The sequence below is a fragment of the Acanthisitta chloris genome, unplaced genomic scaffold (genome assembly GCF_000695815.1).
Source record: "Acanthisitta chloris isolate BGI_N310 unplaced genomic scaffold, ASM69581v1 scaffold3080, whole genome shotgun sequence".
Lineage (NCBI taxonomy): Eukaryota > Metazoa > Chordata > Aves > Passeriformes > Acanthisittidae > Acanthisitta > Acanthisitta chloris.
Window position 1 is genome coordinate 94,608 of NW_008649768.1, and position 21,136 is coordinate 115,743.

Genomic DNA, 21,136 nt, shown 5'->3' on the forward strand with positions numbered 1-21,136 from the left:
TGGATTTGCAATGCAGATAACTCATTTGCTTAGGGTATCAAACCATCAGTTATCACGACCCTTTCTAAGGACACTCAGTCTGTTTTATTCAGGTTTGTGACAAATGCTGGCAGATGTGTGATGGTCATCATTGTTTTGGTGACAGCACTGTTTACATGAAAACCACATTTGTTATTCAGACTAAGGCAACTGATTCAGTGAATATCTCATTCTTGTAAATGTTTTTGAAATGGACTCTTTGCAAGTTGGAGAGCAAACCAGCAAACCACGTTTTCTTTCTCTTACTGAAGGTCTCCAGGCAATTTTCCCTACCTTAGAGTAAAAAGAGCTGTGGTGACAGTAAGGTTGTAGAAGTTAATAATGCAGGATAGTATTGGGAGACTTCCATGGCAGTCTCAGTCTGAACTTTTGTATTTGAAAAGATGCTACTTCTCATAGAGGAGTGTGAAATGACTTTTGTGAAAAGCATGCTGCATCTGTAATGCATAATGGTATGAAATGTGCAGATGTTTCAAAAGCAGCACAAATGGTGATAACCTCACGATTTGGGGACCAAATGTGCTCTGTGTGGGTTTCACCCGTGGCTTCTTATGCTCTGCTGAAGCACTGACTGTAACAGACAAGAAGGAAACCATCTTGTGTGTCATAATTCTCTCTAAGTGACCTGTTGGCTTTATTTATCATTCTCTGCCTCAGTAGTCCATTGGATGCCATGTTGGAACTGACAGAGGGTTTCTTTATTGTTCTACAGGCTGAATGTGTTGCCCTTCTCTCAGTGGACTTAATTATGTTATTTGAGGTTTTCATCTTCATTGGAAAGTTTGTAGACTCGTCATGTTAAAACCAGCTGCTTCACACAGTTCTGGATTGATAGAGGCAGCTTGCAAATTTCCTTCAGAGAAACATGCAGCCAGCTGATACAGCATTTCCAATTAAACTATTTATTGAAGCTTATGGAGTCAGTGAACCACACTCCACAAGCAAATCCATCCCTAGATGGATGCAGCAGGCCTATACTTGCTGCAAACTAGAGGAGGCTTCATGCAAAGCTTTTGAAGCTGAGCTGTGTCTAGTGTGAGCACTGTGCCTTCAGCATAAAGCAGGTGTTTAGTTTGGCTTTTGTTCTTAGCTGTGCAAAGCTGAATAGTTTCCCGTTTGGCCTTATGTGGAGATGGGCGCCAGCACTGTAAGATGAAAGAGCTTAATGAGGAGAAGAGTAAAAACATTCTGCAGAGCATGGGGATCAAAACATGTTGCTGGTTTGAATATTGCTACAAACTAAAAACTGTTGGAATTGTGACAGCTGCACTGAACTGTAGCCTTTGTCCCATTTTGTTAAATCAAAGCAGATTAAAGATGGTTGGAGAGGAGCCAGCTTTAAAAGTTTTTGACAAGGCGAAGAGACCAGTACACATATAAATTAACAGTTTATTCTTGTGAGCCTCTTTTTTTAATCTTGAGAACATAGGACTAAAATGTTATTCTTTTTCCAGAGTATATTGCAAAAGAGTAAGATAAAGGCAAAGATAAAAAAGCAGGCAGAAGAATGAAAGAGAATCTTGCCTCATTTTTTCAGATCTCACTACTTGTACAAAATGTTTGCAGTTTACTGTGATCACAGGTCATACGAATATTACTTATGGAAGTGCTCCTTTTCTGAAAAAAAGATATAGCTGAGAATTCCTTTCCATTTTCTTGTAAAATTATGATAATATATTAATTGTAGGATAATGCTGTTGAGATTTCAGAAACCAGCTGAGCAACTCACAATGATATTACAAATGAAAGCAAACCACATTAGTTCATTTCTGATGCTTTAAAATGTCTACAAAGACTATGCACAGCGAAAGCTGCGATTGTGAGTCATAGCATTGCTATAAATAAATTTCTCTGACTCTGATAAGGAAATAAGTAAAACAAAATGAAGAGGTGGTGTATTTGATTTTAGTGGGATTTTTTTTAGTGTGCCTCCTGTACTTATTCAGGTTTCACATTTGTTATCTTTGGCAGCATTCATGGTGAAGTATTCTCAAGCTTTGTTTTTATATATCTAAATGCCCATATTTGCAGTATGGGTTGCATTCTATCATCTGTAATCATCTGCTTTTTACGACTGCACTCCCATTTCTACAAACACAATTTCAGCCTATGTAGTGCTAAGGTCTGTGTCCTGCTTTTTTAGCTGGAGGAGATTTCTGGACCTTCTGTTGACTACCTGTTTAGAATTATTAAATCATTCTCTCTTCTCTCTTGTTATAGTACTTTTGAATCGCTTTGACTATGTGTGTTGTATGCTGTGACACCCAGAGGTGTTTTTTGTTTTAATATCTAAATGTGTATCCAGGCTCAAGGCAAGAACAAGCCTTTGTCTTCAGTGGAAGAGAGACAGTCAGACACTCAAAGCAAGAGCTTATTTCAGCAAATCACCTGGTCTTAGATGGCTGGAGGAGTAGCCTCTGTGGGATGCATCGTGAAGTGTGTCTACCCAGAAATGTGTGTCATCCAGAAATTGGATGACGTTTGAATATGTGGGCGTAATTTGCATAGAATCTAAGCACAGAATCGTAGAAGCATAGAATCATTTAGGTTGAAAAAACCTTTGAGGTCAGTGAGTCCAACCATTAACCCAGCACTGCCAAGTCTGCCACTAAAGCCTGTGTCTTCTAAACATGTCCAGGGATGGTGACTCCACCACCTCCTTGGGAAGCCTGTCCCAATCTGACCACCCTTTCAGGGAAGAGATTTTTCCTAATACCCAATCTAAACCTTCTCTGGTGCAACTTGAGGCTGCTTCATCTGGTCCTATTGCCTGTTACCTGGGAGAAGAGACCAACCCTCACCTCCTTTCAGGTAGTTGTAGAGAGGGATAAGGTGTCCCCTGAGCCTCCTTTTTTTTCAGATGAAACACCCCAAGCTCCCTCAGCCACTACTCATAAGACTTGTGCTCCAGACCCTTCCCCAGCTCCCCACTGCCCTTCTCGAACACCCTCCAGCACCTCAATGTCTTTCTTGTAGTGAGTGGCCCAGAACTGAACATAATATTCAAGATGCAGCCTCATCAGTGCCAAGTACAAGGGGATGATCACTTCCCTAATCCCGCTGGCCGCACTATTTCTGATACAGGCCAGGGTGCCATTGGCTTTCTTGGCCACCTGGGCACACTGCTGACTCATGTTCATCCAGCTGTCAACCTGCACCCCTAGGTCCTTGCATTCTTTCCAAGACTGTAGCACTGCACGGGGTTGTTGTGACCCATGTGCAGGACCCAGCACTTTTCTTTGGTGAACCTCATACAATTGACCTTGGCCTGTCAATCCAGCCTGTCCAGGTCCCTCTGCAGACCCTTCCTACCCTCCAGCAGATCAATGCTCCCACCCAACTTGGTGTCATCTGCAAGGAGCCTGAATGAGGACTTGAGCCCTTGTCCAGATCATCAGTAAAGATATTAAACAGATTGCCCCAAACACTGAGCCCTAGGGAACACCACTTGTGTCCTGGATCCAGTTGTGGCACTAACTGGATTTAACTCCATTCACCACCTTTCTCTGGGCCTGGCCATCCACCCAGTTTTTTGCCCTGTGAAGAGTACACCTGTCCGTGCCACGAGCAGCCAGTTTCTCCAGGAGTATGTTGTAGGAGACAAATTTTTTACTAAAAAATTAGTTTTAGCTTTAATGAAGTCCAGGTAGAAAATATCTACAACCTTTTCCTCATCCACTAAGTTGGTCACCTTGTTATAGAAGGAGATCTGGTTAGCCAAGCAGGACCTGCCTTTCACAAACCCATGCTGGCTGGGCCTGATTGTCCTGTACATGTCGTGTGATGGCACTCAAAATTATCTGCTCTATGACCTTTCCTGGTACCAGTGTCACTGTAGGTGCTTTTGGAAGCATAATTGTGTTAATAAGGTCTTTTTCAGGTGTTAATAATTTATGACATTGTTTGGTTTTCAGCTTTGATTTTTGAAGTCAAGATGATCATTTGCATACTCATTTCTGTAGAGGAGCTTCCATATATTCCTTTCAGCCTTGACAGATATGTTTTTTAACCCTGACATATTCTTTTAGGAAACTGTTCACAGTCAAAATCAATATCTATCATTTTGTCTTCCATCTCATCAGAAATTAGTTCTGTTATTTTTCTGGATAGTTGTGGAGAAAGACTGCCATGAGCCAAGTGTGGTATTAAATGCTTCACCAATTTAAAAATATTTCCTTATCAGTGCCTTCCTGATAGCTAACTAGTTTTAAGTTTTTCTCTTACAAATAAACTGAGTGACATTCTGTGTCTTCTCATGCAGAGAATCTGTCTTTCCATTTGTACAAGTATTTTAATTTTCTTTGATTCATGAGGACTCTTGTGTCTTTCAGTCTGTCTCTTAAGTAGCCTCCCTCAATCAGCACAAACTTACTTTTATTTCATTTTTGGTGGTTGGTATGTTGCAGATAAATTTATCTCTGCCAATCAAAGCCGCTTTTTTTTTCTGTTTTGAGATCCTCAAAGGCTTAGAATGCATAATGCTTTCTTAGAAGGAAAAAGGAAAACAAATTTCCAAAAAAGAGAACTCTAAAGAGAATTATGCGCATGCTGCATTAAATTGGACTCATCAGAATTTTTCAGTTTGCGTCAAAAATTAAAACTGCCTTTCATTTACAAGTCTATAGTTGTCCTACCATCCTCTGGTAATTGGATGGTGACACTTTCCATATGTTACCTCTCAAAAAGGCAAAATGACAACAGGCGAGAGTTTTTACAGATTCTGTGCTGTGGGTTATTTATCCATTCCCTGCTCTGCTTCTCACACAACCTTTCTGTTTCCTGCCCCTAAAGAAAACATAAAGCCAAACCCAGAATTTCACATGTCTCTGGTATTTAAGCCCCCGCTTTTTGTCATAGAAAAGCAAGCGGCTGAAGCGTGAAGCTGCCGCCTTTGGCACCGCTTTGAGATCTTGGCATTAAAGCTATGGTTGCTTCTTACTCTGCATTCATGAATGTTTTTGTCTGTTCCTGAGTGTCTCTGACGATGAGACAAATCTTACTGAGCAAAATGTTAATTGAGATTGAGTTGGAGGACTGATGCTGAGACAGGATAGCTTATATTTCTGTTTTCCAATTCAAGTTCACAATACAATTTACAAAGTCTGGGGAATGTAGATCTGAACTTGCATATTCTTCTTTGTGTTAGATGTTTGAAGGTTTGCTAAATTAATTTAACTAAATAAGAGGCTAAACACGTTTATTTGCATCCATGCTTAGCGTACTAGTATGCATGATCAGAAAAAGTGAAGACCATTTGACAGGCTTTGTCATGCTGCATGTATGTGATTTGACTTTGAGGATCAGCATTGGGGTTTTCTGCTGTAAAAACATGCGGAGGCTACATGATTAATCCTTCTGTTCCAGGCAAAAGCCACATATTTTCCCACTCCCTAGTTTGTTGCACCAGTCTCTGGAGGTAGTACAGCTAGGAATGAGGTGGAATACCTCATTGTTAAAAAAAAAAAGAAAAGGCAATGGTGAGGGAGAGAGACTTCTAAAATGAAAAACCAAGAATCAGCTGTGTGCGTAGATATCCACTGCATAACATGTGAATTTTTTAACATACAAAAATTGCAGTGAAGGAGATTGTCAGATGAAGACAGATGTGATTATTCCTGGTTCAATAACATTTTGGTTTGACACACTCTTCTTCTGTTTGTTTGTTTTCAATGTAGGTCCTGACCAGATACCCCTGAGGGAAGAATTTGAGCAGATCATGTTGAAAGCTATGCAGGAGTTCACTCTGAGAGAACGATCCTTGCAAATGAGCGCACAGTGCATCTCTGTGTCACCAGGTCAACTCCCTTGGCTTGCTAGGTTAATCGCTAGTGTGTCCCGGGACCTGGTGCATGTGGTTGTTACCCAGAATTCACTGGCAGAGGGCATCTCAGAGACCCTGAGGTCTCTTAATGAAATGAAACATCAGCAAAAGCTACCAGATTACGTAGTTGCCATTTGTGCATCAAAGATAAGAGGAAATGAATTCTGTGTAGTAGTTCTAGGTGAGTATATTTGCAGTTTGCTTCAAATGCTAATGTCAAATTAACTTTCTGGAGTTATTGATCCAGTTTTTAAATCCCTTTTGTTCTTTTTATTCTGCTTTGTATTGTTGCACTGCAATGTTACGGTTTACTCCATCAAGACTTGGAGGAGTACTGATGTCCATGAAGATCTAGAAAAATATCTTTATGCTAGTCATGACTACTCCTTGAGAGGCCTGAGATGTTTGTGTGATTACCTTAGAAAATATCTTGAAGTGATCCAGTGACAAAATAGTTGGTTTGTCCTTCTCTGTCTTTTGTAACAGCTGTGCTGATTTACATGACAGAATCTTCTGCAGACTGCTGCACAACAGAACATGCTTTTTATCCTTTTTCTAATGTTGATTTTCAAATTCTGCATTGGTGACTGGCTGTGATGTTTGTATGTGCATGAGTGTTCCATATTGGGCCTAGCCCTTTTAATATCTTATTGGTGATCTGGATGAGGGGATCAAGTCTGCCCTTAGTAAATTCATGGACAACACCAAGTTGGGTGGGAATGTTGGTCTGCTGGAGGGCAGGAAGGCTTTGCAGAGGGATCTGGACAGGCTGGATTGATGGACCTAGGCCAATGGTACTAGGTTCAAAAAGGCCAAGTGCCAGGGTCCTACCATTTGGCCACAATAACCCCGAGCAGCACTATAGCATTGGGAAAAAGTGGCCAGTGGAGAAACACCTGGGAGTGCTGATTGACAGCAGCTGAACATGAGCCAGCAGTGTGCCCAGGTGATTTTTTCAGTTTTACCCAGAATCCTCCATTCCATCTAAGGTACAAATACTTACTTTGTGTATCATTTGTCATGCAAGTGTGAAAAATGATGGGCAACAACTTGCCAAGGACTTGCTAAAGTTAGTTATTTCAACTGATTTTTCATTCACTAGTGAAGTAGGCTTGAGACTGCTCTCCCAGTCTACTGGCTAAAGGCAGTGAAGATCCATGGCTGAAGGTCAGAGGACCCTATGCTTCTAGGATGAAAAGGTTGTGTTGACAGTAGACTGTATTAAGGTTTGCTCTCACTTTTCTCCCCTCTTCTCCAGGTCAGTATCAGTCTCGGGCACTTGCGGAAAGCATGCTTACCACGAGTGAATTTTTAAAAGAGATCAGTTATGAGCTCATCACAGGGAAAGTTAGTTTCCTGGCATCACATTTCAAAAATACATCTTTAGGTGAGTGATCCTAAGTTCTAGCCAAGAAGGTCATGTCTTCAGGATTGGTTTTTCTCTCGTTCAGCAGTTAAAGTGCATTTTTTCCTTCCTTCCGTTCACAGTGTGTAAAGTGCTTCACCTGTGTAGTGTGTGTGACTTATCCTGTGGCACATTTTTAACACTATTTGTGCTGCTGAGTATGACAGCAAGACGCTCAAAAATGCACGAATCTTTTGTTTGTGCTTTGGTACAGGCCTTAGAGGTTGTTCTCTAGTGTTTGTAATTGTCAGATGTCACCAGTGGCTGTAAAGGCACAGAGCTGAAATTATTCAGCTGTGGTTTGTTTTTTTAGTTAATACATCTGGCAAATCAGTTAATAAAAGAGAAAAATATCTCCCTCTCTTGCCTGTCTCTCCAGTCCCCTGCCCCATTGCAGATCTGACATCAGCTGTGTGAGAATGTGTGTGTATGTAACATTCTGCATCATTTGTCTGAAATGGCTTCCAGATCATTTGATGTTACTAATTCTTATCTAGGTGATGATTTGGACAAGCTGCTGGAGAAGATGCTGCAGCAGCGAGGGGAAAGTGTCATTATTCCTTTTAATGGTGATGTCAGTGAGTGTGTGTCATCTCAGGAGGCAATTGCCATGGTTTCTACACAAGAACCAGGTAATTTTTTTTATGTGCACGGTGTGAAATCAGTGAGTAGTGTTAAACGTCAAAATGCATGCACCTCAGAAGAATCTGAGGGCACAACTGCAGCCAGTGTGCCAACTTTTAAATACTAGTACTGCCAGCTGAGCGTTAGCAATATTGCAGTTTCTTAGACAGATAGTCTCTGTAGTAAATTGCAACAATATTATTCCCCATTTTAAAATTCCTAAGCTAAAATGTGATTCTTTGTTAGGCGTTAGGCTGAGTAGAGAAGATGTTTCCTTGTAATGCTGACAGTGTGGACTCATCTCACCCTTTTGCACGTAGCAAAGGAATGTAACCTCGAGTTTGAGGCAGAGGGGAACTGTGTTCTTGTTCTGATCTCCCTAGGTGTCCTCATGTTTCTTAACTTCTGATACTCCTCACTCTCCGCATTTAAAATGGTAATAATATGTACTACAGACCTGTTCTCTGAGGCTTAAACTTTAAGGGAATGTGTTTTAAGATCTTGGACTGAAAGTGCCAGGCAAGTGTAATCTGTAATTTGTTGATCTGAGATGTGTCTTATTCAGCGTAATGTGATGAGATGCTTAGGTGCAAAAGATGAGCTAGGATTTCCTGTCTAAAAATGCTAATTATAATTTTCCCATTTCAGAATGATTTAATTATTCAGAGTTTTAACTATGCTTTTGGTGTCACAGTAATGGTAAAAGATACACTGAACTAAGATTCTTTTAGGTCTAGTATCAAAGCAAATTCTGCCTCCAGTAAAGCTTTTTTTTTTGATGTGAAAGAAAGGTATCCTCTTGGTCACATTGGTTAGCTTAAATTCATCAGTTCAGTGTTAGATCTGAATGAAAGTTAAGCATGGATGGATCAGGAGATCCAATTAGGAGGGCTGCCAGCTCCTTTGTTCTGGCATCCCCAGGACAAGTCTTGAGCTTCCTCACAGGATTTATTTGAAGGGAGAATGATCTTTAGAGTCTGGTGGGGGTTTTTTCTTCTTAATGTGCAATGTTGTGCGTCAGTGGTTTTTAAACTTTCATATTTTCTCAAGCAATTATTCTGAGTTAGTTTTGTCTTTAAAATACGGCTGTGCAGTGATTGAAGACACTGAGAATCTGCCTAATAAAAAACCTGAAAGGTAAGTGTCCTAGGCAGTGAGAAGGACCTTTCTCCCATAACAGATCTACTGAAATGAATACCGAGGCAGGTTTGATCAGGAGATAAGTGCACCTTAAGTGCACATGTGTGCACCTCTCCCCCCTGTCCTGTGTGTCTATGTAAAACTAACATAATAGAAAGAAATGACATAAAAAAAACCCTGTAAATCCATTATAGGATTTAATTTGGTAATCTGCAAGTTGAAAATAATTCAGTGGTTAGTGAAACATGGTTTACCTAATGGAAACACTGAAATGAAACATGGGTTTTTCTTTGAGGAAATGTGAGTGGTCTGGTCAGTCCCTCAGTTCTCTGCATCTACTGTTATATTGGTGTTTATTAAGTCCAGATAAATCTGAGACTAAAGTTTTTTTAAGTGTTAAGAAACCTCCATAGAAATAAATGTCCCTCCTCCCCCTATAACTGAAATTTATTGCCTAGTTGTATTGCTCATCTTCCCTTCACAAAGTATATCACTACCAGTCAGTACACAGAGATGTGGCTGTCTTAGCCATGTGGGGCTCAGTACTTCAGAGCAGAGATGGTGTATGAATGAACTCCCAACAGCTCTGCTGTCCTGTCAGAGTTTTTGGGAGGAGTATCAGTGCAGGCTTGGCTTCCTCAGATTCATGGGTGTGCTGGCTCTCAGCCCATTGTGCCCAGACCACAGCAGCCTCAGCATCATGGCTGGTTCTCCCAGCAGGACTGATGGAGGGAAGGTCCTAAAGGAGTTTGGGAGAACAGCTCTGTGTGTGTACGTATATGTATATGCACATATGTATATATGTGCATACACACACATAATAGAATCATAGAATGGCTTGGGTTGGAAGGGACCTTAAAGATCATCTAGTTCCAACCCACTTGACATGGGCAATGGGGAAGGACGTTTCACTAGGTCAGGTTGTTCACAGCCCAATCCAGCCTGACCCTAAACACTTCCAGGGATGGAAGCATTGTACACATGTACATCATTTTTATATATACATATAAATATGCACATGCGTATTATGTATGTGTTGTTTCATTTAATGGAGTACATTTCACTCTGTTGGCATTGAAGTTTCTTTGGGTCACACTGTTAGAAATCCTCAAAACACTTAGGACATTTTGAAAATGGGCAGTGCTGTACTTGAGTTACAGAAAGAAAGAAAGTTGACATTTGTGATCTGGACCCAGCTCTCCGGGGTGTTCAGACTTATGGTGGTGAGTGATTGTTCGTCTTTTTTCTGATAATAGAGGGTAGGCTGTTTGGAGGGTCATGTTTATTGGGGGGGGTGGGAAAGTAAACATGTTTCTTGTTGTGTTTTGTTTTCTTTTTCAAACAAACACGCTCTAGATTTGGATGTTGATACCTTCCAAATTTACCAGCCACAGCTTACAGTTGCCAGAAAGCTCTTGTCCCAGGTTTGTGCTATAGCAGACAGTGGCAATCAGAGCCTGGATCTGGGCCACTTCAGCAAAGTAGACTTCATCGTTATAGTTCCCCGTTCAGAAGTCCTGGTGCAGCAAACCCTTCAACGGATTCGACAATCAGGTAAAAGGGAGAGGAAAGAGACTAATAAACCAAAGTGTGTGATGTTATTAAATCATAACTGCTATAAATGTGGAAGTACGTTGCTCCAACTTGTATTTTGCATGTACAATATTAGCCCCATTAGTTGGTACAATTGATGAATTCTAAACACCTTCCCCTCATAAACTGAGCCTAAATTGTACCATATAATTGTTAAAAGAAATTGGCATATTAATGAAGTTCTATGAGATGTATGACCTAGAGAAGTATTCACCTTTCAAAATAGGGAAGGTATTAGCAGGTGACACTGTTCAGAACTTTTTATCTCCTAGAGCTGTTAGTGCCATTTGTTCTAGGTACATGTTTGTGCATATGCTCTCATGTGTATTAGCACAGGTGTATGTGCAGGAAGCTCTCTTGTTGCTTAGATAAATGCCTGAGTAACACCTACGCATTGGCACGCAGCAATTGCCATCTTGGTTCAGATGGTGATTTTTTGTGTCTAGGCTTCTGTGTCTGACCATGGCTGGTACCATGGACTAAGAAAGCCTACTGAACAGGTCATGTCCTCTTGAGAATGACCTCTGTTAGTAACTGACATGTATCCAGAAAAGCATGGGAGTTTCTCTGTGGAGAAAATTACTGTCTAATAGAACTAAGAACTATCTGTGTCAATGTTCGGTCATTTGCTCCATTCTGTCTTTCTTCAGACATTGTATTTACTTAATTTGCTGCTATACACTAAACCAGAGGTTTCCTGGTATCTGTTGACAGGCTTTCATTTGTATTCCATTGTATTTTTTTAAAGGAATGGGGTTTATTTTACTTTTTTTTTAAGTAAATTTTTACATCCTTAAGACTCTGGAAAATACATAGTTGACTCATACTTCAGAGTAGTTTGTTGCAACTTCTTTAATTCAAATGACATTCAAGGTTCTATACATTACAGCATGCCTACTTTAGGAAAATGATGGCAGTATATCATTACAAAGACTGCTAAAGAGTAGTTGTATTGACACAAATGTTGAAGCAGAGCATAAAAAATATCACATAATACTATTGAGAGTCGGTTTTATATAAATTTATGATTTTCGGAAAAGAAAGGTCAGAATAACTTTTTCTGACTCAAACATTAACATATTAGCTAAATGTGAGCAAGTTCGGCCTAGAATCATGGAGCATAGCCAACTGAGCTCTGCTCTGGAAATCTTTTTGGAGGCCTGATTTTTTTTCTCCCCCCTTTTTTGGTCTTGTGATAAGTTTTAGAAAGGTCTTCAGACACTTGTTGGAGGAAATCCTGAACTCAAGGAGCATATTCCAACCTCTGTTTTGAGGGAAAATGCATTTGGATAATCATCTTTTTACTAGGGCTTATCGGTGGTTTGGCTAAGTTCTGATATTGGCAGACAAGTGACAACCTACCATAGACCCTTCATTTCTGGATGCACTCAAAGGAAAAGATTTTTGTTGTATTCTTCTTTCTGACAGGTGTCCTTGTGGACTTGGGCCTAGAAGACAATGGAACAGCCTATCAGAAAGCTGAGAAATATGTGGTTCGGTTAGACAATGAGATTCAAACCAAATTTGAAGTTTTCATGAGACGCGTGAAGCAGAATCCCTATACTCTCTTTGTGCTGGTTCATGACAATGCCCATGTGGATTTAACAAGGTAACTGCTTCAATCTACCGAAGAAAAACAATCCTCTCCCAGTATCTCTCAGTTAGGCTTTTTGAAAGACTTAGCATCTTAGACAACCAGTACTTTCTCTAGATGTTTTTAAGGCATTTTTTGGTTGACCATGATATTTATTAACTGATTCTGATTCAGCTGAAGGTGAGTGAGACTAGTTTCAGATTACTGGATCCCTAACAAGACTGTTTGTAGAGGTATGTGCTATGGTACTGAAGCTCAGGGAAAAGGGCTGAATTTTGCAACTTTCTTTGTAGTTACTGTCTTTTTTTTTTTCTCCTATTCCTCTCCTTTTTCTGTAATCAAACCCAAATGTCTCCCATGTTCACAAGCCAGTCATGCTTTCATTCGTGGTTTCATCCTTGGTGTTGTTTGTGTTATGAGAATGCTTAAAGAGATTTAACTCTTTGCATCATATGGAAAGTGCCAAAGCTGCTGTAAGAAAAGGACTTAATTAAACAGCTGTATTGAATTTGGACAGCTTTAGGTCTAAACACAACATGTACATGCATGTGCAGAAACAATTCTGCACATTGGATCACAACATTACCTTGGAAGAAGAAAGAAATAAGTAAAGCTAATTATTCTACTCTCATCCCGTAAGTAAACTGAGGAGAACCATTTTAAAGTAGTTCACACATGGTGTGTAAGGTCATGGGATTCATTTCAATAGTGGAAGGTGTCCCTTCCTGCCCATGGCAGAGGGGTTGAAACTTAAGATCCCTTCCAACCCATACCATTCAGTGGTTCTATAATAAATAAAATACTGTCTTTGAAGGACAGCTGAAAATAGACAAAAGCAACTTTCTACCTGATCCTCCCCATCACATTTTCATTACTGTCTTTGCTGTACTCTAGATTTGCAAGTCCTGGATATATCTTGGAAGTGAAGGTAACTCCAGGAGCTGGAAGTCATGACATCAGACTTTCAGATTCCCCAGTCTTTGAGAAGTTTGTTGTTTCAGGCTGGAAAAACCACTGGATTTTTTAAAATTGTTACTATATACTATCCCCCCAGCTCACGGAACAGTCAGTGAGAGAGATTTCATCAGGTGTGGCTTATTTTTGGCTCATTTCTGATGCTTTGTTAAATTGGCACACTAATTTACCTTCTCACTGCCAGCAGCTTTTGATCCTTCATTCAGGTGTTTGTTGGGTTTTTTTCCCTCGTTGCCCGAGTCTAGCCACAGAGAACACTCAAATGGCTTTTGACATCTTTTACCCTTCCAAAGAGGTTTTTTGAGCTGTGATTCTCAGTGCTGTGGTTGGAGATTTTTTTGCAGGAAGAGAGTAATCCATTGAATCTCAGGATGTAAGACAATTCTTTGCATTCTTATTTCTGCAGTGCCATTTCAAGTTCCCTGTCACATGGTGAGCCTAATCATGGTCTGGCTGATAGAGTTATTAATTGCAGGGAGGTGCTTGAAGCATTCAACCTCCTTGTTCTTCAGGTCAGCTCTTTTCCTTATGCCTTGCAAACACAGCAGTCCAGGATCAGCTCTAGCAATGAGGTACATTGGATACAATCTGATGCTGTGGTAAGTGTTTGGTTGTTAATTTTAAGTGTGAATTTTAATGTGAACTTCACACCTAACAGAATCTAGAAGATGTGTATGTTAGGAGGGAGCTCCTTCTCTGCTGGAGTTTTTTCTCTCAGATTCCAGATGCACAGCTCTGGGATAGTGATGGTAGAGGTAGCATTGATGTTTAGGACCAGGAACTATGCTTTTTTTTTTTTTTGTCCAGTCATGTAAGATGAGAAAACTATGTTCTGTGCTGTAGTGAGACAAAGCTCTGTTTAGATGCCATAAAGCTCTGGAGCTAGCTTGTCAAGTGGGCTGAATTTTGACTGTAAGCCATACATCATGTAGCTTATCAAGTCTGTCCATTAATTCTCTGGTCCTAATGAAAGTTGTGTGCTGCATTAACAAGTTATGGTGTAATAGGTGCCATCAGTGTGCAGAGGAGAAAGCCTGTTGGATATTCTGCACCATTAACCTTTTTCATCATTTTCAGCCAGCTGATTCTGAGGACATTTTGGCTAAACCTGCTAAAAAATAGCCTGTTCTCCTATTCCTTGTTTGGTATATTTATATCAAATTTTACTTTACTGTGTTGAGTGGAGCATTGGTTGCTGCGAAGTGTCTTAGAATGGTAGCTGTAAAAAGTAGTTAAAGTAAAACGAGGGAGCGAATGAACATTCTAAGTTTGCTTTTTGGTTGTTAGTATGAGCCATATGGTGACCTTCCACAAAACGGTCTAGACAATTTTTTGTTTTTCAAAAGTAAAAACCCAACAACTTCCAGTCTTCTGATTAAAAAAATAACCCACAGGAAAAAAAAAAAAAGAGCCTGTACATGATTAATGGCATTCCTAGTGATGACTGCTGATATAAATGCACTGAAGGACACACTGTGCTTTCAGCCAAGGCCTCATGAAATTTGAGACACAAATATTCTGCCTTTCTGATTGCTGTCTGCAGCTCCAGCAAAGAAATGATTAGTTTCTGATTGCCATTACAGGTGTGTAGAATCTGACAACCTGGAACAGCTTTGGAAATTAATAATCCTTCTCTTTTCAAGTTCTGCTTTAAATAGAAATGAGATGACAGTTGTCAGTAGATATGAAGCGAGAGATAGGGAATCAGAAAATAATTAGCAGGATTCTAGAAACCTCCTGCAGTCACAGGTGGGAGATATATTGAAAAATTTGCAAGAGACCTACACCTATCATTCCAAATAATAAGTAAAGTAAAAAACAGTTTACATTTTATTGTATTCTTTGAAACAAATAAATAGCATCACTGAGGGTGAGTGGATGAAAAGAAGGGCTGCTTTGGTTTGGACAATGCTTTCCACTTACTATTTTAATTAAATCCCTGTGGTTTTGCTGTTTGTGTACAGGATGATGCAGCAAGTGAAGACAAGCTGTACTTCGGTTTGAATGAATACAGCAAGTCCCTTCAGTGGGGAGTCACAAGTCCCCTTTTGAGATGTGATGAAACCTTTGAAAAAATGGTCAACACGCTGTTAGAGAGGTAAATAGTAATGTGAAAGCTTGGGATTCTGCATAGTTCTGATCTTAAGGTTATCTTTGAGCCCCATCACAGGGGATGAAGACATGATGACCTTTGATGTTGATTTTGGAATCCGTGAAATATGTGCAGTCCTATTTTGGTAACAAATCTGGTGCTGTTGAAAAAGGGGAGGATATCCTTCATTTGTGTACAGAAGAGATTAGGCCCATTCAGCAGCAGTCTGGGCTCGGCTGTGCTGTTCTCTTCTTTTAGCTCAGCCCTTACTAAGATAAGAAGGTATGATCGGTTTTATACCCCACCAGTTCTGGTGTCTCTCTTGTTGAGACTGCCAGCACACTTACCAGTGGTGGCCCAGGCGAGAAATACAATTTCAAAGCCATCATTTTTGTTATTTCATTATTTGGCTCTGGTTTTGGTTCCTGCAGTTGCCTGAACGAGCTACTTTCATGGCACGTATCCAAGATATAATTAAATGTGCACATTACAGGAATGAAGGGAATACTGCCATTTCCAGCAGTGTGGAGTAAATCAGTTCTGTGTATCAGCAGGACAGATCCCTTTTAGCACTTCAAGCTACAGTTCTCATATTTTTGTTTCCTAGAACAGGATTGTTTGGTGTTCAGTACTGTTCTTCCTCTATTAATTAGGTAACTATAATTGCAAATGTATCTATATTATTAAAATATATTATCAAATGTGTTAAATTAGCAACATAAATGAATAATTAAGTACATAATTAATGCTTAATATTTATTATTATCTACAAATATGAAAGTAATGAATGTGATAGATAATAATAATGTCAGTTCTTTAGGCATTTCCTAATCTTTCTAGTCAAGTCCAGTGGAACAGGTAGTGGTCACTATCTCTCTCTGTTCTTAAAAGGTGAATGGGGAAAAGGATGAAGGAGGATTTATGTATGTGCAAACAGTGATATCAGATTAGGATAACACTAGAAGTCCGTGGCAGGTGAACCTCTGCCTTGGAGCCAGGATATGTTTTTGTGTCAGTTTATTGATTTAACCTCTGTTTTCAAGAAATTGTGCTATTCTGTCTGGGTGGGCTAGCCATTCAAGCTTACAAGCTGAAAACATTGCAGACATTTTGGTATTGTGAGAAAGGTTCCATTTGCTTTAGTAACACAAGTGTAGTGAGTACTTTTATGGCAGGAAGAATAAAAAGTGATTTAAAATTTTATTGATTTAAGTGACTGGCTTATGGTATCCAGAGTGAACTACTGTCCCTACTGGTTAAACACAGACACAAAACTTCCTGCAAATGGATACCATATCATCTAGTAGATTACTCAAGAAAGAGACCAGAGAAATTTGGAGCTTTTAGTTATTTTAGTTATTTGGAGTTATGTGGTGCAAGAGTAGCACTCAAGGCATAATAGTGTAGTGGCTATCTGTATTATGGTGGTGAGTGAACTCATAGGAAATGTCTAGATTTTGAGTTCTCTTTTTGCTTGAGTAGGTTTTAAATTTTTTTCTTAGCATTTTACTTCATATCTGTTGTCACTGCATATAGTTGTAATGAAAGAGAATACAATGGCTGTGTAAGTTAAAATACAAAATGGAAGCTCAGATTTGACTCAGAGCCAGCAGTTCCTATTGGTAAATCTTAACTTTCTGGTGAGAAGTTGAGAGATGAGAAATTAAGAAGTACTTCTCCCATAACCCACTTGAAGATGCAATGGTCCTGCAAATCTCTTGAAAGAAATGCTTGTGGACAGCAAAGTAATTATCCTCCAGTGCTCTTTAAATAAATCCAGTATTTGGATTTATTAGAATAAGAAGGTGATCCTTACCTCCATCAAGGCAAAGATCTTGAGCTGAAATTTTGGCCCAGATGAGGATAACAGAAGTATATAATTCCTGTTACTTGAGCACAGAACTTGGTCCAAATGCAGATAACAAGAGAGTTGTGTTATATTCATTTACTGAAAACACAGATTTTTCTGCAAAATTATTGTCCATGAAAATTGAAAGCTTCATTCTATGAGCACTACTGAAAAAATAAGCACTTCTTTACAACGCAGTCCTGGGTTTGGGCTAATTTTCAGACATTGCTGTGATTCTGCATGTGCTAACAGAGAATTGTATCTCCCCAAAGGTACCCCCGGCTGCACAGCATGGTGGTTCGCTGCTACCTTCTCATTCAGCAGTATTCCCAAGCTCTGATGGCTCTCACCACCATGGCCTCACTAAGAGATCACAGCACACCTGAAACGCTCAGCATAATGGATGACCTGATCACTTCTCCAGGGAAGGACAAGAATGGCTGTGGCCACATGCTTGTCATTAGGGTGCCGTCGGTGCAGCTAGCCATGCTGGCCAAGGAGAGGTTACAAGAAGTAAGAGACAAGTTAGGGCTGCAGTATCGCTTTGAGATCCTCCTTGGGAATCCTGCGGCAGAGCTTACGGTCGCAAAACACTTCGTGACACGGTTGAAGGTTAGCGGAAACTAAGTATTTGTTTGTATGGCCATTGTAGTCATCTGACTCTTATCTTTATTCCCACATGTTTAAAGATTAATTATTCTATAGGAAAAGGGTGTGTGTTTTGTGTCTGTCTTTGTGGATGTATACTGTACTTTTGATGAGCATAAGTTATATAGAAACTTGGAACAAACCTGAATTGTTGCTGGTCCAAGAAGTCGAGCACCAGATGTTATCTCACTTCTTAAAACTGAATGCATCAAATAGGGTTCATCTCTGAAAGGACAGCTCAGCTCTCTATAGACAAACTAATTCTTTCCCCCAACTTATCTGTCTGTCTAGTGTATCTGTTGTCTGCTCTGTCCATCCATGTTCTGCCCTTCTGATAACTGGTAAAGTATAGTTTGTCACAGACTTGTTTTCTCAAACCTGTGCATGCTAAAAGCCTCTTCTGCCCACTATATATCCACCAGGCTAAACTTTTGCATGGATTTACAAGGTTCAACTAGCCAAACCCGCTTCCTGAATTAACTTCACCACATTAAACACAAGAAAATGAGTTGCCTGCCTTAGGTATCAGCTTGAAAATGATACTGGTTATCTGTCCTGATCCTTGCTCTAAATCTCACAGAGAGATTAATTTTCTGTTTCTACTATGAGTTATATTGTATATTCAAAACAACACATAAAAGGAATTACTTTTATGAGTCTTCCTTAAAGGAGCTTGCCTACAACCAAAAGCAGATAAAATGTCCTTTAAAGAAGCTATGACCTCTGCTTCTCAAAACTTATCTGCAGCAGGAGGAAAAGAGGGGAAAGTAGTCATAAATGAGAAAATGACATGTGAAATAGCAGCTCTGTGCTGATGAGGTTTTTTAGATAGGTATTAATTCCAGTTTTAAATCATTCTGGATTATAAATCCTGTGAGGACTTCTTTATGGCCCTTTGCCATAATGGGTTGCAGCCCTTGCACATTCCTGGAGCAGCCTGTGAGGCCTTTAGAGCTGACCCCGATTGACTGTGGAGCTGTTGCAGGTGAATATCCCTGTAGACACAGACCTGGAACAGAGGAATTTGATCAGGCAGAGAATGGAAAAAACCTCCTAAGTAATTCTTCTTATTCCTTTCCCCAAAACATAAGCGGTAGGATTCTGGACTTGTTTCTTTCCTTGCACGTTTCTAGAAGAAAAACCCTCAATTCTAAGTGATGCAAGTGGAGTGAGGAGAGGAATTCGGTTGCCCAAGTATAAGTAGTGTCTTATCAGGTGGGTTGTCCAGTAGTACTCCAGAATGATAAGGTCTTGTGCTGTGCTACCATACCTACTGGTCTGGTGCCTGGATTAATACAGGCTATCTGGAATGGTGTGAGCATATGTTTGGGAAACTGATTCCCATAATAAAATTTATCCGCTGTGCTACCATTTTGAGTCTAGTTTATTGCAGACAGTTTTGGTTGAGTCTTCGTGCTGCTTTTGGCATTTGTTCTGGTGTTAGGTGAATACTGAAGCAGGAGGACTAGAGCAAGGTGGGAGCTGATTGCTGCCTTCTTTCACTACAAGCACTCAGGCCCTTTTTTTGGGGTGTGTGTGGGGAGAGAGAAAGATGAGGCTAAGTGCTTTCTGGTGAGGCTGAGGCTTGAATGCTGATCCTACCAGTAAATGCTCCGGGTTGCAGAGAGAATGAGACTTCATCATGACCTTTTTCAGAGGCAGAGAGGGAAACTTCATAGCTGCTAGTGACCCCAGTTGAAAAGATTGACTTAACTTAGCCTCTCTCTAAGAGGGCATTAGCAGGGTGTGTGGTGCCACAGCTGGGCAGGGGGGGTGGGCAGCTCTCTCTGCAGTGCTGGTGGCTGGACTGTTCCACTCACCATCAGACAAGCCTGCTGGCCAGCCAGAAAGGTCGGTCCTCTCCATCAAGGAGCCAGAGGTATAGGATGAAAGAAGAGACGGAAAACTATTTTGATGACCAGACATGCTGTCATGTCGTACCGTTTAAGCGTAAGAATCAAACTGTTAGAGCAGCATTCAGAAGTGAGCAGCCCTGAGGACGGCACCTCCTTGCCCTTACTGAGTAAGATGGTTAGGAAATATACCTTCTGGATGCAAGTTTGAAGCTCAAAGCCCCAGGCCCTTGGGCTTCTTTTTAGGTCCTTATGCTAGCAAAAAGAAGATCAGCTTTGTATTCCCCTGTTTCAATTTCTAGTCATGCACTTTCACAGAAACTTCTGTCTTCTGGAGAGGCAGGGTAACACACAGCTAGACTAACTTCGTTGAGCCAGAAAATTTCTCTCTGCTGCCAGGGCTGCTTTACCAAGCCAGTAGATTGGTAATTAGAGAGATACGTTTTTCCTGTGAATATATTATGCAGAGGATGCTGAAATCAGCAGGACTGGGGAAAGGGAATAGAGCCATATCAGAAAAGGGGAATTATACCCCAGATCATGCTCTTCCTAAGTTAAGACAAAAGTAATCGTAGGGATTTTTTTCAGTGGAAATTTTCAGAAGGTCAAATGACATACTGAGTCACTGATCTTCTAGTGAGTCTTCGTTTTCAATCCCCTTCATCTGGCTAGGAAGATTACTCATAAAACATGGCCTTGCTGGGGAAGCAGAAGGATAAGGAGAGAATAGGTCAAGGTTGCAGGCTGGGACTAGTACCACCAAGAGGGAATTTAAGAGTGGGGTCTTGTGGAAATTCAAGATTGGGTTCAATGTGGAAAACATTGTGTTTTCCTCAGTGTTTGTGTAAGTCTTGTTCTGTCAGGAGAGCTGTGTCATGTTTGCTTGCACATCTGTGCTGAGAAGAGTAATATATGTATTGGTTTTAATAGGCAATTTGAGTGTCTGGGCTTGTTGTCATGACTCAGCAAAGTAGATTCTGTGCCTCAGCTGGATAAGAGTCTTCTCCAGAACTGATTTTGTCCATTATTAATAAGAAAGAAGGAAAAAAACATTCCAGCAGAGTGATATGCACAGCTCAAATACTTGATATTTCTGTAACCATTAGGGTTTAATTTCCTTGTCTGGAGAGACCTTAATCCCCGATCAGCATGGAAATGTGAAGTCTCTGGGCTCTGGAAAGAGCTTCTGTGCTGATCTCCTGTCTTGACCGGTCAGTGATTTAACATGTTGTCAGTTTTCCTGGCAGTACTCATAGTGTATTGACAGGAATGGCTGGGTAGGAACTTACATTTTTGCATTATAGGTTTCCAACCTCTGTGCTATGAGTAGAGATGCCACCCACTAGGTCAGGCTGCTCAAAGCCTCATCCAGCCTGGCCTTTAACACTCTCAGGGATGGGGCTGTCACAGCTTCTCTGAACAACCTGTTCCTGTGTCTCACCACCCTCACAGTCAAGAATTTCTTCATAATATCTAATCTAAATGTATTGTCTTTCAATTTAA

General features: G+C 40.4%; 1 protein-coding gene across 1 annotated transcript in view; it reads left to right on the top strand.

Annotated features, from left to right (window-relative positions):
* GREB1L (growth regulation by estrogen in breast cancer-like) overlaps positions 1–21,136 on the top strand; it is a 62,885-nt gene that overhangs the window by 23,112 nt on the left and 18,637 nt on the right. Inside the window, exons 11-18 of the mRNA XM_009070922.1 lie at positions 5,715–6,041; positions 7,119–7,247; positions 7,763–7,897; positions 10,386–10,583; positions 12,051–12,231; positions 13,598–13,790; positions 15,156–15,289; positions 17,405–17,744. Of these exons, the coding sequence (XP_009069170.1) occupies positions 5,715–6,041; positions 7,119–7,247; positions 7,763–7,897; positions 10,386–10,583; positions 12,051–12,231; positions 13,598–13,790; positions 15,156–15,289; positions 17,405–17,744 (1,637 nt within the window). The remainder of the gene's footprint in view (positions 1–5,714; positions 6,042–7,118; positions 7,248–7,762; positions 7,898–10,385; positions 10,584–12,050; positions 12,232–13,597; positions 13,791–15,155; positions 15,290–17,404; positions 17,745–21,136) is intronic.